We start from the raw sequence: 16,965 nt of genomic DNA on the forward strand, positions 1-16,965 counted from the left end.
GGTGTAGTACATGGGAAGGTTGAAAGAAAATTTTCAGAAATTGTTTTTCTCCTTCCACTTTGGGTCCTAGAGATTAAACTCTGTCATCAGGCTTGTGTGGCTTTTAGCTGTTAAGCCATTTCACAAACCCCCAGGGAACCAACTGCCTGAGGCTTTCTACCTCCATGGTAAAGAATATTCATTGCATAAGGCATGATGGTACATATCTGTAATCCCAAGACTGAGGAGGTTAAAGCAGGAGGATTGCTGTGAATTCCAGGACTGTCTAGCAAGACAGGAATACCAAGAGTAAATACCAAGTTCATGTCTCAAGAAACAACAGGGGCTAGAGAAAAGGTTCAGCAGTTACTAGCATTTAATGTGCTTACAGAAGACACAGGCAGGGACTGGAGAGATGGCTCAGGGGTTAAGAGCACTGACTGCTCTTCCAGAGGCCCTGAGTTCAATTCCCAGCAACCACATGGTGGCTCACAACCATCTGTAATGGGATCTGATGCCCTCTTCTCGTGTGTCTGAAGACTCATATACCTAAAATAAATATATATATATATTTTTTCGAGACAGGGTTTCTCTGTGTAGCTCTGGCTGTCCTGGAACTCACTCTGTAGACCAGGCTGACCTCGAACTCAGAAATCTGTCTGCCTCTGTCTCCCAAGTGCTGTGATCAAAGAGGTGCGCCACCACCGCCCGGTGATGTCTGGCATATTATTACCTATAGTCTCAAAGTGAATATAATGTCTGTAAGGGTTTGAGTGATGGAGAAGAAAGAGTCTGTTAATGAGTCGGGATGAAGTGACTATAAATGCAGAGGAATCTGCTGGAATAACACTAGCAATTGCCCGGGAGTTTAAAAAGAAAGTGTAGGTCCAGTTCAGGCTAACTAGATCAGTCTGGAAAGGGGGTAGGAAGCTGTTCCGGTAGTGTTTTGTTTTGTTTAAAAATGGTCTTGATTTTAAAGCAGATGGGGAGCTTATTTCTATTGGAGACAGAACCTCATTCTGTACTATAGAGTATAGACTAGGGAGTGGATGAGACTCAATGGCCACAACAGTCCGTGAAGCCAAAGCACCCACCCGGCTCAGCCCCCTGATTTATTTTGTAAGTGTGGTGTTGGGGATTGCATATGGCCTCCGGTGTTGTATGTTGTCAGCCCTCACATGACAGTCTTTTCTGGTTATGGCTAATGTGTTTGTTTTTACATTCCAGTGGTTAGTATACTGACAATGGTGTAGACTCTAAATCTACTGTATATTTGTGTCCCCGACAATTTAACTGTCAGTGTTCTTAACCTTGACTTCTCCAACACATTCTCACTGAGATGTGACTGCTCCTTCTTTTCTTGTAGCTGTCATGGAAATGATGAGCCAGAAGATTCAGCAGCTCACAGCCCTGGGGGCAACGCAGGCTACTGCCAAGGCGTGAGAATGTGCTGTAGAAATGAAGCAGAGAGGAACCCTTTTTCAAGGGGCCTGGGACTTTTTCCGGCAATGGCCTCCTGGGAAAGTATCTGGGAAGAGGGTCTTGTGTTTAATGTTAATAAATGTGCCAGCTGCGCAAATGGTGGTCTTTTCTTGCGTTAAACAAGGGACCGGTGGTGAACCGGGAGTACCCAGGGGGTGTACTTTTGCCAAGAGCTCCCAAACTGGACTAGACACGCTGCCTTTTAGAGGTTCCAAACAGCGTTTTGAGAAGCTGTAAGAAGGCTTGCACTAAATAGCGCGCGGGTTTTTTTGCCTCCCGGTTGCCGTGGGGACGGATGGCAGGCGGAAGTGAAGCTGTACCAGGGACTTCCTCTTCCGGGTCGACCTTCCTTTGGAGGGAACCATATGGGTAGAGGCTTCCTGCGTGGTATCCTAACACTGTTGTCGCTCCGGTCAGTTCTCCAAGCCCAGCACCGCATGCTTGGCTCAGAACCCGATCCACCCCCTAAAAGACCTTGCAACAACCTCATGGCACCGCCCCGAATCGGGACGCACAACGGCACCTTCCACTGCGACGAGGCTCTGGCTTGCGCGCTGCTCCGCCTCCTGCCCGAGTACAGGGTATGAACCAGCGAACCTAACCGGATCCCCTCTGATGCTGCAGAAGCCTGAGCACCACCTTCCCTGAGACACGACACGCCCTGGAAGCCCAACCTTAATCCTCTGACTCCTACCCGACATCCCCTTCTTCTGTGTCTGCAGAACGCAGAGATTGTGCGGACTCGGGATCCTGAGAAACTAGCCTCGTGTGACATCGTGGTGGATGTGGGCGGCGAGTACAACCCTCAGAGACACCGTTATGATCATCACCAGAGGTGAGTTCACAAACTTGCTGCCTGTTCTCCGACTTTCTTAATTTAACTTTAGTGCTCCAGACCCGCCACCCACTGCCCAAGTCCATGACAGCAAAGACCACTGCCTCATCTTGAAGCCAAGCAATTTATCGCTCTGGGAATTAAAGCTTGCTTCGGTCCTGCTCCTTGGGCCTGGAACCTCCATCAGGTCCCTCCTGCCATAACTTTTTTTTCACACCGGCTGTTTTCCATTCACTTGCCCTTGCCGCAGGCTGCTGGATCCTTCTAGTTCAAGGACAATCTACTGAGGTGGCCTTTTGCTTGGTTTTTATTTTACTTTAAGTGTAGGGATGTCTTGTCTGCATTCATGTCTGTGTACCAAGTGCATTGGTGTCCACAGAGGTCGGAAAAAAGGTGTCGGGATCTCCTGGAATTGGAGTTAAAGAAGTTGTGAGATACCGCATGGATGCAGGGAATTGAACCTGCCTCCTCTGCAAGAGCAGCCGGCTCTTTTAGCTGTCTCCAGCCCCGTGATGGTTAATTTTAATTATCAACTTGACACAATTTAGATTATAGAATCACCTGGGAATTTGTTCCTTGAGGGACTATCCAGATGCAGTTGGCCTTGTTTGTGGGGTGGCTTTGATTGCCTTGTAAGGTCCTGCCCACCGTGGGAGGCACTAATCCCTGGGCTGTGTGTGTGGAGGAAGCTGGCCAAGCACTAGCAGAATGCATGCGCTGTTGTCTCTCTGCTCTTGTCTGGGTGACATGTGACTTGCTGTTCTAAGTCTCTCCTACCTTCCCCTCTGGGATGCACTGCAGCCGGATGTTGTGAGCTACGATAAACCTTTTTGTCCCCAAAGTAGGTTTTTGTCAGGTGTTTTATCACAGCAGCAGACATGTGAATGGGCTGTTACATGTTGTATATCACAGTACCATTGCACCCTCATCCCTCACCTCTGACACGCACTCACACTTCAGTGCATGTCCCCACCTTTCCTAAAAGATAAGTGTCTCTTGTGTGTGTTTCTTCACTTTCCTGTGTCCAAAATCTCATAACTTCACCTTCCAATTTAGGAAAATTTGCTCCCTTCTGTTGTTTGCTTGTTTGTTTCGTTTTGTTTTGTTTTTTTTGAGACAGGGTTTCTCTATAGCACTGGCTGTCTTAGAACTCCCTCTGTAATCCAGGCTGGCCTCAAACTCACAGAGGTCTGGCTGCTTCTGCCTCCTGAGTGCTGGAATTAAAGGTGTGCACTAACATGCCTGGCTTTTTATTTTCTAAAAGATACAGGAGAAGGAGTAAGGTGCACCGCGTACACCTGTAACCCCAGCACTTCCCAAGTAGAGGCAGGAGGGTCATGCGTTAAAGGTCATCCTCTTTTAGCAAGTTTGAGCATAGCCTGGATCACATAGAACCCATTCCTATCAAGGAAAAATAAAATGCAGCAAGGTGTGACCTGCATCTTTAATACCAGTCCTTGAGAACCAAAACAGTAGATGTTCTGAGCTTGAGGCCAGCCTGGTCTACAGAATGATTTCCAGGACAACCGGGACTACACAGAGAAACCCTGCCTCCAAAAACAAATAAACTACACACACACACACACATACACACACACACACACACACACGAGGACGTCTGTAGTTTACAGGCAAACACTGCCCCATTTTACATAAAGAATTTGAAATCTGGAGTTCAGGCCCTTGGGAACCACAGATAGTGACAGTTAGCTACAGTTGCTCTGCCACTCGTCCCCTTCCCACAGATGAACTTGAAAGGGCAGGATGTTTGATTTTTCTCCATAATGTTCAGAACACAAAACTCAACATACAATGATGAATGGAACTGTTGTCACGGGAATTCGGGAGTAGCAGCTTTCAGCCAAGGCCTGTGTTGGCACCAAAGGAAATGCTAACGTCTTCTCAAGTGGTTTCCCGTCTCCCCATCCTGCTGATACCCAGGTCTCTGCATGTGAACTTGCACATACAGACTCATGGACCCATTCCTTCACCTCAGCCCCTCCCTGTGCTCCTCAGGACGTTTACAGAAACCATGAGTTCCCTGTGCCCCGGGAAGCCATGGCAGACCAAGTTGAGCAGTGCGGGCCTTGTCTATCTGCACTTCGGGCGTAAGCTCCTGGCCCAGTTGCTGGGCACTAGCGAAGAGGACAACGTGGTGGACACCATCTATGACAAGGTAGGGCCTGAGGACAGAGATGCCCCATCTGTGCATTCCCACCAGGCTGGCTAGAAATGGCACTGCTGTAGCCCTGAACTAGGCCTCTGGTCAGTCACTAGCCTGTAGGGGACAGTCTTAAGTCACTGTCCTGTTGCTGTGAAGAGACGCCATGACCACAGCAGCTCTTACAAAACAAAGCATTTAACTGGGGCTGAGGTTTAAAACATTTGCTATCATCATAACGGGGAGCATGGCAAGTAGCACTGCCACTCCCTGACGACTAAGCATTCAAATTTATAAGCCTATGGGGCCACTCTTTCAGTCACCCTCCACATCAGGAATGTTCTGTGTTCCTTCCAGCCTGCATCCTAGAGTGGGTGTTAGTGTCTAGGAAAGGGGACTCAGTACTTTTTATTTTGAGGTAGGTTCTGCCAATGTTGTTAGAACTGTAAGTGTGCAGAACCACGTCATTCTAGGGAGGGGCTTTCAAAGTGTTTTCCAGTCTTTTTCTTGACATATGTCAAGAAAACCTGTACTCCAGGTGTGGTGGAGCACACTGTATCCAACACCTGAGCGGCTCAGACGGGAGGATCTTGAATTCCAGGCCAACCTGGACTCTGACTCAAAAACCAGACCAAAGAAAAAGAATTATTTGATGTTTCTAAGCAAACAGTTTATATCAGAAGAAGCACTGAGCTCAGAGATTCTGACACCCTGGCTGTTGTAAGCGTCTCTCAGCATCTCCATAATTCACTGGTCACACGGGAGTTTGGCAGGCTCAGGTGGAAAAGAACAGACATCTCCAAGTTCAAGCTAAGCAGTACCAAGGACAGCACTTACCCTATTCCTGTATGGCTCACAAGTCAAGCCCTGGATCTGCCCAGTTATCTGGACCTGAGACAGCAGCTTGAGACGCTTAGGCTCTTGCGCACAGGTGTTGGATTTAGTCCTCCAGCATCTGCTCCCATTTGGTTGTACTGCAGGGGAAGATATGAGTACACTAAGAGTTTTGAGAATGCCAAGACCTGAGGTCAGTTTCCATTTCCACTCTGATGGGTTTTCTAAGTAGCTGAGTGAGCCAGTTTTAAGTGAGCTCAAGGCCTAGGTATTAACCAAGAGGTGCTGTGCAGGGAGGACTTCCTGCACAGTGTTTCCTGAGGCTAGTGCTTTCTACACGCCATGTTACTGATGGAGGCCCGTTTTATGAGCAGTGTCTCAAAGTAGTGGTTCTGCTTTAGAATCTGAGGCGTTGTGCTATTTCTTCAGGATCAGCTGCTGCTAACATGTGGTATATTGTGGGCTCCATCTCAAAGCCCCACATCTCCGCTCTTGATGTCTGTCAAACACTTTCCCACTTAACTGGTCAGACCATCCACTGCCTCGTTTACTTGCTATGCAGTCTACCCAGCTCACCTTCTCTTCCCTCTCTCAGCGCAGGGATCCATTCCCACAAGCCTGTCTAGGGACTGAAATCCTTGTTCAAAAGTCGGTAGCCAGGCTGGAGGTTAAGGAAACAGGTGGACAGAACTTGTTTTCTCTGCATCCACATGGTGCCTTGCAAACATCTGTGACTCCAGGGGATCTGATGCCCTCTCCTGGCCTCCAGTGGCACCACACATCTACATTGTACATAGGCATATATGGAAGCAAGACACCCATACAAAAAAAAAAAATTTTTTTTTTTTTTTTTGTGGTTTTGGTTTTTGGTTTTCAAAACAGGGTTTCTCTGTGTAGTCCTGGCTGTCCTGGAACTCACTCTGTAGACCAGGCTGGCCTGGAACTCAGAAATCCCCCTGCCTCTGCCTCCCAAGTGCTGGGATTAAAGGCGTGTACCACCACTGCCCAGCCAAAAAAAATAAATTTACTAATTTTTTTTAATAGAGAGTCTTACTATCTCTGGCTGTCCTGGAACTCACTACATAAATCATGTTGGTCTTGAACCCACAGATCTGCCTGCTTCTGGGATTAAAGGTGTGTGCCACTATACTGGTTAGAAATTTAATGGAAAAAAAAAGTCAACAGCCCCTCCACACACATGCTGCCTGTGGCTTTGGATGCTGGTGGGACAGTGCTAGCAGGCAGGTGACTGAATTACAGGCCCAACACTAAGCTGCTGCCTTCCCTAGTTCTTTCTCTCCCATCTGGTCCAACACTGAGGGCTGTTGTGAGGTAGTGTGTGTTTACATGCTGTTACGCCTCAAGTGCCTCTCCCCTTCTGCTGCTTTAGATGTATGAGAACTTTGTGGAAGAGGTGGACGCGGTGGACAATGGGATCTCTCAGTGGGCAGAGGGGGAGCCTCGGTATGCACTGACCACTACACTGAGTGCCCGGGTTGCTCGGCTTAATCCCACCTGGAACCAGCCCAACCAAGACACCGAGGTGAGCCTTCAGAACTTCAGAAGACAAAGTAACAATGGCTGATCTTCTAAGCTCTGTGAAGTAAAGTTTGGGCCAGTGTCCAACATGCTTTGTCATTCCAACCCTTCCCAGGCAGGGTTCAGGCGCGCGATGGACCTGGTGCAAGAGGAGTTTCTGCAAAGACTAAATTTCTACCAGCACAGCTGGCTGCCAGCCCGGGCCTTGGTAGAGGAAGCCCTGGCCCAGAGATTCAAGGTAGACCTGGGAAGTAGCCTCAGGGCCAGGAATGGTCCTGACCCATCTGGTCAGCTGGGCCTCTCGCTCTGCCCAAGCCTTGTAGGCACACTGTGCTTCCCTTTCAGGTAGACTCAAGTGGGGAGATTGTGGAACTCGCAAAAGGTGGGTGCCCTTGGAAGGAGCATCTATACCACCTAGAGTCTGAGCTGTCCCCCGCAGCTGCCATCACCTTTGTTATCTACACTGACCAAGCTGGACAGTGGAGAGTCCAGTGTGTACCCAAGGAGCCTCACTCATTCCAAAGCCGGTGAGTCCCCACAGAAAGACCCTGCCTACCTTGAGGTCTACTTCAGCATTGCTGGAGCTGCCACCCATGCGGGACACCTGCTCCCTTCCCGAGTTCCTCATGCCCCCATCTGTTCTTACGTAGGCTGCCCCTGCCAGAGCCATGGCGGGGACTTCGGGATGAGGCCCTGGACCAAGTCAGTGGGATCCCTGGTTGCATCTTCGTCCATGCCAGTGGCTTCATTGGTGGACACCACACTCGAGAGGGTGCCCTGAACATGGCTCGTGCCACCCTTGCCCAGCGCCCAGCACCTGTGCCTCTTGCAAATACTGTAGTCCAATAAAACATATTCATCTCTAACTGACCCAGTCCCTGATCCACCGACCTGGGGATTTTCTCAGACTTGTAAGTGCAACATCCTGTGTGCAGGACCCTGTGCTAGGGTATCTCCTTACTGCTTCTCAGCTTTGCTTTTCAACCCAGTTGACAACCCTCTCAGTGGGCTAGAGAAACGGCTCAGCAGCTAACATGGTTGCTGTGGGAGAGGACCTGGATTCCATCTCCAGCAGCCACTGTGGCAGCTCACAACTGTAACTCCAGTTCTAGGAGATCCAACACCCCCTTCTGACCTCTGTGGGCACAGTCACACATGTGGTACACATTTGTACATGCAGGCAACACAAACACATAAAATAATAAATCCTTAAGATAAGAAATAAAGAGAAACCATCCTAGGACTAAATAGCTTGATCAAGTTCCCAAGTAGCTGGAAAGTGACAGCAGAATCTAACCAGTGGTCCATCCCACACCCCAGCAACACACTCGAAGTATATCCTGGTGAATAAGGGGAAACAAGAAAAAGTTTATTTACAAGTGGGAATGAGGGGAGTGGGGTTGAGCAGATGATAGCTCTGGAAGAGGGTCCCAAGGGGCAGAGGTTGGTGATGTTTCAGTAAATAGTGGCACTTCATGAACAGAGCCTCCACCTCCAGCTGGGGGCTCCTGGGCCCGACCGAGGACTGGGCTAAAGCGTGGAAACTGGGCATTGACAAAGTAAAGAGGGATGTGGGTGATTCGGCCTGTGGACCAGCACTGCAGAGAAGAAAGAAAAGCATCACCGTCTGGGCCTCTAGCTATCCTGAAGACACCTGCACGCGCACACACACACACACAGCCTAGCCCTGGCCGACTCACCACACTGAGCAAGGCCCCTTTGTTGAAGGAAGGATGAAAAGTGATGAGCTGAGCCTGGGCTCCTGGCTCCCCCTGAATGATGCCGCTACGACAAAAAGAAGAGGCGGTGAGAAGGCAAAGAGGGGCCTGAATGTGGAAAGGTCTTTGTGGCCAGCCCCAGGGTCTGCTTGCACTCACCAGGGAAGCAGCTCAAACACGGGGCTGTTTCGAGTTCGAAAAAGGAGGATGACAGGATTCCCATCCTGAACCCGTGGATTTCCTGTAAGAAATGTGTCGGCTAATGCAGGGAGCTCAGAAGCAAAGGCCCAGAGACAGGAAACACTAGCCCTGATGCTGTCAAAAGCCCTTTGTCTAGTTGGGTGTAAAGGCACACACCTTGAATAGCAGACCTAGCAAACCAAACAGGTGGGCCTGTGAGTTTAAGCCCAGCCTGATCTATACAGTGAATTCCAGGATAGCTGGGGCTACACAGTGAGACCTTGTCTCAAAGAAAGACAGCCCATTCTCTTTGCTCCTTACCTTTCATGAGCACAGCCAGACGTTCACCACTTGGGTCCCAAACCATGGAGTGGGCCTCTCCCCCGAGTCTGTGACAGGATAAGCATTCGGTAGAGCTCATTCTGACTTGATCACTCCTCCCACAGCCACTCAGACTCACCTCTCCTCTCCATCTGGGGTCTGAATCGTTGTCTCAGAAAGATCTGCTACGATGGTTGCTGACTTTGCACCTCCAACACGTCCTTTCTCTGTTCCTGTAAGTGCAGAAGTTTCTATGCAGTATCCTTGGCTTCTGGACTTCCCTTCATCCTTCAGTGCACCCTATAGCTGCTGTCTTCCTCTGACCACCCCAGAGAGTCTGCATTCTGAAATGTCTAACTCACCACATTGTTCTGGGAATGACAAGGAATAAATTAATGCTTCCCCCAATACAGTGAACAGCAGTCGGTTTCCATCAGGACTCCAGCAGCCAGTCTGGGGACAGGAAGGAAAAGACAAGAGACAGATCTACCAGAAGGCTAAAGCAAGAAAGAAGCCATGCACAAAGGGATCCAGGCCCATGAGAATCCCCTTCCTCCCAGCTTCTGTCAATCAATACAGTCCCCACTTACCTGGCAGCGCCCTGAGAGAGTTGGCCACCCCTCACAAGTCCACATCTGGGCCTCCCAGACTCTGAGCCAAAGAAAGCCAAGATTACAGCTTAGGGCTTTCAGGCTCCAACCCTGGACTGATCCAACATCTTGCAGTCCCAAGGTCAGGCCCAGAAGTGAAGTGCCTTTCTCTGGGTTCTTCACTTCCCTAGCTTTTCACCTACTCACCGAAAGACAGCGGAAGGAGTAGTAGCCAGGACTTTGCTGCCATCTGGGGACCACAGCAGGTTGGTAACCCCTCCTCCTCGGAACCAAGGAAGTGGGACACAGGTTTCTGTTGAAACATCCCATACCTGAGAAAAGGAAGTCCGTACAGAAACTCAGAAGACTATAAAGCAGCTCATGGTGGGATACCCTCTATGTACACAAAGCTCCAGAGAAGGGGAAGCGGCAAGAAACAGACTACTCAACATAAAAACCCATGTTTAAGATGACAGTGATAGCTGGCAGAGTTCAGACGTGAGGAGTCCAGATGACACTCTGAAGACAAACAACAACCACATTCCCTCATGCTTTCTACCACCAGGTGAAGAAGGCTCTTGTCTGAGGGGTAGGGACCAACTCACCAGAATAACAGCATCTACAGGTGAGGCTGAGAGCAGCCAGCCGCCATTGGGGGCCCAAGCCAAGCTGGTGACTGGTGTGTGCCCAAGATGAGACAACACCTGGGCACAGCCAGAGGAGGGTCTGCCAGGGATAAACAAAGGGATTTGGTGAGAAAACAGTAAACAAATGAATGCATCAAGGAGGCTGAGGAGAGTGAGAACACTTGCTGCTTTCCAGATGGTAAAAGTGGTGGCCAGCACTCACTGCGGGTGCTCACACCACCTTAAGTCCAGTTCCAGGGGTCAAAGCCTCTGCCACCACCAAACAACCCAAAAATGAAATGAAAATCCCTATCATGATTCCATTTCCTTGCTTGCTTCTAACTTCAACCTGGGCTGGAAAAAAGGATTATGGAGGAGGTTAACGGGAAGTTCTATGGAGAGCCTGTGATTTGCAGGGTGTGAGCCAGGATAAAAAGGCAAAAGACCGCTCATGGCAGTAAGTCTAAAAAGGGGCTGTGTGAGGAGTGCCGCTTCCCACTGATCTGGGCTGGGATCTCCTGACATCATATCAAGCATCCAACCTCTGCTTCCCTTCTCACCCCAGGACCCTAATCGCCTTTCTGTCAGAACACCGCCCACTCCCGTCACTGAGCGCTGACTGTTTTAGAGCCATGGCCTAGGTTCTCCCCTTTCCACTCAGTAGTAACCACCTTTAGCTGCTGTGCGGCCCAGGTCGCTGACAGAAAAAGACTCAACTTTACAGTGACGGATGATTTTCAAGTCAGTCAGTGGCTCCACTGTCCCTGTAGCCTGCTCATCAGACCTCTTCAAATTCACATTTAGATGGTTCATATGGCACATTACCCAACCTTTGACTGTTATTATAGATATTATATTTATATATAAATATATATTTTATAATATATGTCATGTTATAAATTATATCATATGTAATATGGCACAGAATACATGCTATATAAACATAATTATATATAACAAAGTATATTTTAAATATACTTTATATATATTAAATATAATATATATAATATGTAAATAACTATTATAAAAAGTTCAGGTTAAGACACCACAGTGGGCAGATAGAACCACTCCCAAACACTGTTCTCTGGACTGTAAGGTATACTCCAACAGTAAAGGGGCAGTTGCATCTCTAGATTCAAGCTCAGCCTGGTCTACAGAGCAAGATCCAAGACAGCCAGGGCTACACAGAAAAACACTGACTCTGTCTCTAAAAACCAAAAAAAAAAAAAAAAAAAAAAAGAAAAAAGAAAAAAACACTGACTCAAAAAAAAAAGTTGTCTATGACCACAGCATGAGTGCACATATACATAATAAATTTTTAAACATTTTTTTATTTAAAAAGAGCAGCCCTGGCCTGGAGAGATGCCTCAGCGCTTAAGAGTGTGTACCTTTTTCCCAAAGAACCAGAATTTGATTCCCAGTACCTATGTCTGGCAGCTCACCACTGTCTGTAACTCCAGTTCCACTAGTTTCTGTGGGCAGTTACACTTATGTGCGCGCACACACACACACACACACACAGATACATACACACATACACGTGATTAAAAATACATCTTTTTCTGTTTTATATGTTGGGTGTTTTAGATGCATGTCAGTGCCCATGTGTGTGTAGTGCCCATGATGGACAGAAGAGGGCGCCAAGTCTCCTGAACCTCTTATCCCTAGCACCACCTATCTCCATGTCCCTAAAATAAAAACATTTTAAAGGGCAGCCTGTTTTTAGTAGCATCCTTGCTACAAGAATTGTTACTCCTTCCTAAAAAAAAAAGAAAAGACCAGCCCTAACTATACTTAACTTGGGGATCAGAGTTGCCTAATTAAAAACCCTGTATCAAAAACAACCAAAGACACCTGACCAAGATTACCAGTGCTGATGTTTTGTGCCATTTTTGTAAAGACATATTTTTTTTCCTAAATAACTACAACTCAATACAGAACATTAATTTAAAAAAAAAAAACCAAAAAAACAAAACCAAAAAAGAACAAAACAGACAGCAGGGCGGTGGTGGCTCAACCCATTAATCCCAGCAGAGAGCAGGGGCAGGCAGATCTCTGAGTTTAAGGCCAGCCTGGTCCACAGAGTTCCAGAACAGCCTACACAGAGAATCCCTGTCTCAACAAACAAGCAAACAAGCAAGCAAGCAAAAAGCCATGGGCAGACATTAGCTTCTCAGTTCTGAGTGTGACATGGTGACGCAGATGGCAATTCAGCCACTGAGCTCAGGACAGAATGAAACACACCGGGCACAGTGGTATACCCTTCAGACCCAGCACACAGGAGGCAGAGACTGGTCAGTCTCTGTGAACTCAATACTAGCCTGGTCTACATAGTGAGTTCTAGGCCAACATAGGGAGACCCTATCATACTGAAACTTAATAATGTCCTAACTTCTCGAGGAAGATTGTGCTAAAATGGGGCTGCAGGGGAGGAAAAGAAAGGAACAAGAATGGAGGAGGGGCAGGAGGGAGCACAGAGATGGCAGTAAAGCCTGAAGACCACCCCAGCACAGACAACACCAGGGACCCACACAGTGGAGGGGGACCAACTCCCCAAAACTGTCATCCACACTTGAGCACTCATGTGTGCCCTCTTACAATAAATACATGTATTTTTTAATTTTATTTTTTTGTTTGTTTTGTTTTTTGAGACAGGGTTTCTCTGTGTAGCCCTGGCTGTCCCGAACAGCCTGTAGACCAGCTGGCCTTGAACTCAGAGATCCGCCTTCCTTCCTCTGCCTCTGGAGTGCTAGATGAAAGGCATGGGCCACCACTGCCTGCTGACTGTTCTGACTCTTACGGTTTCTACCCACATCTGTATTTGTTCCTGCTCTACTTTTATACCTCTGTCTGTCTGGCAGTGTATGACCCACAGATATGTTCTCCCATAATCCCAGAGGCCTCTGAATCTGTCCCTTTGTCTAGACAGAGCATCCTAGCACCCACCTGACCTTAGAATCTGCTTCTCCCACAGCCCTGGGAAGAGCAGTGAGGATAACTTACACACTCTATGAGCCCCTGGCATAACCCCTAGAAAGGTCAGGACAGGATGCCAGGACTCACCTCGTAGATAAGGAAGTGGGGTCCAGGGTCCAGATGAGAATACAGCTCTGGCAGGCCACAGCCAAGACAGAGGCACTGAGGGGCTTCCAGGCCAATGCAGCCACATTTCGCTGTAGGCGGTGCTTCAGGGAGGGAACTATAGTGCTGGGTACAGAGGTAGGAAACTACATCAAAGCAAAGACACTAAACTAAGCTCAAAGAACCCGAGTCCCACTAAAAAAAAAAAACAAAACAAGGTGCTGGCAAGATGGCTAGGCAGTTAACAGCACTGGCTGATCTTCCAAAGGGCATGTGTTCAGTTCCCACCACCTACATGGTAGCTCACAACTCTGTAACTCCAGTTCCAGAACAGGCATCCATGTAGGCAAAACACTCAGATCACATAAAATAAAAAAATAAGATAAAATAAAAATTTTCAAGCCAGGCAGTGGTGGTGCACGCCTTTAATCCCAGCACTTGGGAGGCAGAGGCAGGGGGAATCTCTGAGTTCAAAACCAGCAGAGATCCTATCTTAGAAAAAAAAGTTAGATGCAAAAAGGACACATTCAGTTTTGGAGTGTCCCTAACCCCAATTCTGGAAGGAGCCCTATGGACAAGCCCATGAAGTGCAGGACCAAGGCCAGCAGAAGGTGAGACCCGTCTGAACCTGACCCTGCTTGCATACACCCACACACACGCACACACGTACTTGTTGGCATTATAAACACGGATGGAGTCATCCAGCAGGGCCACTGCAAACTTGTTGGTGTGAGGATGCCAGGCAAAGACCCGTAAGCAGCAGCTGGACCTGCGGTGGGATGAGCACCCTGTTGGCAGCTGTACTTCCTGTCAATAGCCTAGCAACTCGGGACTCCCTTCCACAGGGGCAAAGGGATGCTCAGGTTGTCTTGTGTTCCTTTCTGGGCGTGGGTAGAGTGGTGTCTTACTTAGGGTACATAAAACACCACAGCCAAAAGCAACTGGAGAGTAAAGGGCTGGCCTCACCCTCCAGCTCTCAGTCCATCGTCCAGAGGAGTCAGGGCAGGAGCTACAGTGTGTGATGTCAGCTGGCTTGCTCAGCCTGCTTTCTTCTTTCTTTCTGGGGTTATGGGGTGGAATAGGTAGGTTGGTGGATTTTTTGTTTTGTTTTTGAGGTAGTGTCTCAGTATGTAGCTGCCCACAAATCACTCTGTAGACCAGGCTGGCCTCTAACTGAGACATCCACCTGCTGCTGCCTGAGTGCTGGGGTTAAAGGGAATCACAACTATATCAGACTTCAGTCTGCTTTCTTATAGCACCCAGGACCACCATAGTGTGGTGGGCCTTCCTACATCAGCCATCAATCAAGAAGGTACCCACAGCTTCCCCACAGGTTTCCTCTCTAGAAATGACTCTAGCTTACATCAAACTGACATGAAATAGGACAGGGGTGACAATGTGGAGAGAGGAGTTTCTGCCTTCACTTCTCTCCCCAAAGGAATTTTCAGTTTAAGAATTCTGTCCTACAAGGTGCCAGAGTTTGTGCACTCACCAGTTAGTTACTTGGGCAAATTCAGCAATCAGATCTTCACTCCTGAGCTATAAGAACACAGCAAACAGACATGACATACAGAAGGAGCTCACCTACTCAACATGGCCACAGAGCTAGACCACGCCCACCCTGAGTCATCACATCCAGCCCCGCCCACAAAGGAAAGAGGCGGGAAGGAAGTCAAACTTACTGACAGGTGTGGGAACAGGGAGCCATGAAGTGAGGAGGCTCGGCCACAGAGAGCCAGGGCCCAGCTGGAGGCTGTCTTTACCCACTCAAACACTGTGAGGTAAAAGAGACAGCTCTCATGACCTCATGCTCAGGGCTATAACCGGCCCTGCTCTTGGGTGAGGACAGAGTCAAAACTCTTCAGTTGGATATTTTCTCCCCAGTACCCACTTTGAGTATCTGAGTACTTAGAAGAAAAAGTGACAGAGAAAAGGAGGCGAAAGGGAGAGGCTGGGCTAACAGGTGTTGGAGTGAGGTTGGGAAGTACGGGGCAGGGATAAGCTTACAAACAGAAGGGACTGGAGGGGAGGGAGTCTTACCTTCTTCCTCTGAATTTGCAATTTCATTCAGGACTCCAAAAAGCCCCACATCATGCCTCACAAGGAGAAAAAGATAAAGAGTTACTCTGATCCTGTCATAAGTCCCCTAATAGGTTTCATTCATTCAACAAACACAAGATAAGAGGGTTGGGGTGGGGGTGGGGGTTGTTCTCAGTTGGTAGAGTACCCACCTAGCATGAATAAAGCCCTGGATTCAATCCCCACCACCACATAAATCAGATGTGGTAGCATAAGCCTATAACCCCAACTCTGGGAAGATCAAAAGTTGAAGATCCTTAGCAGTTCACATGAGGCCATCCGGGGCTGGGTGAAGCGTTATCTCACTTTTTTTTTTCTTTTTTTTTTTTCTTTTTTTTTTTTTTTTTAGGAAGCAGGGTAGTGGTCACCATGGCTTTAATCCCAGCACTCGGAAGGCAGTTCCTGAGTTCCCAGATCTCTGAGTTCAAGGCCAGACTGGTCTACAGAGTGAGTTATAAGATAGCTGGTGCTACACAGAAAACCTGTCTCAACAACGAAAACCAAAAACCAAACAAACAAAAAAAAGGAGGTATTATATTTTTAGTGAGTGCCAACTATGCATCAAACACTTTATACATTGTCCTTTAATTTATTTAGGACATTAGATTATCTATCACATTAATCTAAATGACATTTTGCCCACTTACAAATGAAATGACTAAATTTCAGGGATTAGAGGTAGTAGACTTTCTGAGCAAGTCAGCTAGGACTCAGCCACATGTGAGAGCAAACACTTTTAATTCCAGTTTGCAGGAGGCAGAGGCAGGAAAGAATCCTGTGAGTCCTCAGCCACATTGATCTAAATGGTAAGTTCACCCAGCCAGGGTCACATACTGACTGAGATGAGATCCTGCCTCATAAAGAGAATGAGGAGGAGAAGGGAGAAGAAGAGGGAGAAAGGGAGAGAGAAAGAAAGGGGGAGGAGAGAGAGAGAGAGGCATCAACCGTCCTTTCAGTGAATGACAAGTCATGAAGTGTCTTCAACAAGGGAAACAATCACATGAGAACTTCAGAAAGATCAATTTGGACATTAGAGGAATCCAGAATGGAGAAAGGGATCAGGTAAGAAACAATTTTAAGGTGGCTCATGCCTTTAACCCCAGCACTCAGGAGGCACAGGCATACAGATCTCTGTGTCTGAGGCCAGCCTGGTATACACAGAAAGTTCCAGGACAGCCAGGACTGTTACACAGAGAATCCCTGTCTCAAAAAATAAAAATATATAATAAAAAACAAATATATATATAATAAAAAAGACTGGAAAATAAAATAAAAAAGGGACTGGAGAGATGGCTCAGAAGTTAAAAGCACTGACTGTTCTTCCAGAGGTCCTGAGCTCAATTCCCAGCAACCACATGGTGGCTCACAACCATCTGTAATGGGATCCAATGACCTCTTCTGGTGTGTCTGAAGACAGCTACAGTGTACTCATATAAATAAATAAATCTTAAAACCAAGAGAGAGAGAGCCGGGCAGTGGTGGCGCATGCCTTTAATCCCAGCACTTGGGAGGCAGAGGCAGGCGGATTTCTGAGTTCGCA

General features: G+C 47.9%; 3 protein-coding genes across 3 annotated transcripts in view; 2 read left to right on the forward strand and 1 right to left on the reverse strand.

The window, feature by feature from the left end:
• Pfdn5 (prefoldin subunit 5) overlaps positions 1-1,558 on the forward strand; it is a 4,211-nt gene extending 2,653 nt beyond the window's left edge. Inside the window, exons 5-6 of the mRNA XM_028781167.1 lie at positions 71-167; positions 1,319-1,558. Of these exons, the coding sequence (XP_028637000.1) occupies positions 71-167; positions 1,319-1,422 (201 nt within the window). The 3' untranslated portion in view covers positions 1,423-1,558. The remainder of the gene's footprint in view (positions 1-70; positions 168-1,318) is intronic.
• Positions 1,559-1,779: 221 nt separating this feature from the next.
• CUNH12orf10 (chromosome unknown C12orf10 homolog) lies at positions 1,780-7,696 on the forward strand. The gene is made up of 7 exons (XM_028781122.1): positions 1,780-2,042; positions 2,184-2,296; positions 4,313-4,472; positions 6,682-6,834; positions 6,946-7,068; positions 7,176-7,357; positions 7,481-7,696. The coding sequence occupies exons 1-7, from the start codon at positions 1,827-1,829 to the stop codon at positions 7,677-7,679; spliced, it is 1,146 nt and encodes a 381-aa protein (XP_028636955.1). The 5' UTR covers positions 1,780-1,826; the 3' UTR covers positions 7,680-7,696.
• A 482-nt stretch (positions 7,697-8,178) lies between these two features.
• Positions 8,179-16,965, reverse strand: part of Aaas (aladin WD repeat nucleoporin) — a 10,861-nt gene continuing 2,074 nt past the window's right edge. The window contains exons 3-16 of the mRNA XM_028781171.1: positions 15,387-15,442; positions 15,029-15,120; positions 14,839-14,885; positions 14,017-14,115; positions 13,329-13,472; positions 10,245-10,365; positions 9,847-9,971; positions 9,640-9,700; positions 9,412-9,502; positions 9,189-9,282; positions 9,050-9,117; positions 8,708-8,789; positions 8,531-8,615; positions 8,179-8,428 (exon numbers count right to left, since the gene is read on the reverse strand). Of these exons, the coding sequence (XP_028637004.1) occupies positions 8,204-8,428; positions 8,531-8,615; positions 8,708-8,789; positions 9,050-9,117; positions 9,189-9,282; positions 9,412-9,502; positions 9,640-9,700; positions 9,847-9,971; positions 10,245-10,365; positions 13,329-13,472; positions 14,017-14,115; positions 14,839-14,885; positions 15,029-15,120; positions 15,387-15,442 (1,390 nt within the window). The 3' untranslated portion in view covers positions 8,179-8,203. The remainder of the gene's footprint in view (positions 8,429-8,530; positions 8,616-8,707; positions 8,790-9,049; positions 9,118-9,188; positions 9,283-9,411; positions 9,503-9,639; positions 9,701-9,846; positions 9,972-10,244; positions 10,366-13,328; positions 13,473-14,016; positions 14,116-14,838; positions 14,886-15,028; positions 15,121-15,386; positions 15,443-16,965) is intronic.

This window comes from Grammomys surdaster, unplaced genomic scaffold (genome assembly GCF_004785775.1).
Source record: "Grammomys surdaster isolate TR1022 unplaced genomic scaffold, NIH_TR_1.0 374, whole genome shotgun sequence".
Classification (NCBI taxonomy): Eukaryota; Metazoa; Chordata; class Mammalia; order Rodentia; family Muridae; genus Grammomys; species Grammomys surdaster.

Bases quoted from the DNA above. Each gene is read 5' to 3' on its own strand.
- CUNH12orf10 (XM_028781122.1), top strand. From the start codon at position 1,827: ATGGGTAGAGGCTTCCTGCGTGGTATCCTAACACTGTTGTCGCTCCGG. The intron at 4,473-6,681 runs GTAGGGCCTGAG...CTGCTGCTTTAG, and splicing joins TGGACACCATCTATGACAAG to ATGTATGAGAACTTTGTGGA. The intron at 7,358-7,480 runs GTGAGTCCCCAC...GTTCTTACGTAG, and splicing joins CCTCACTCATTCCAAAGCCG to GCTGCCCCTGCCAGAGCCAT.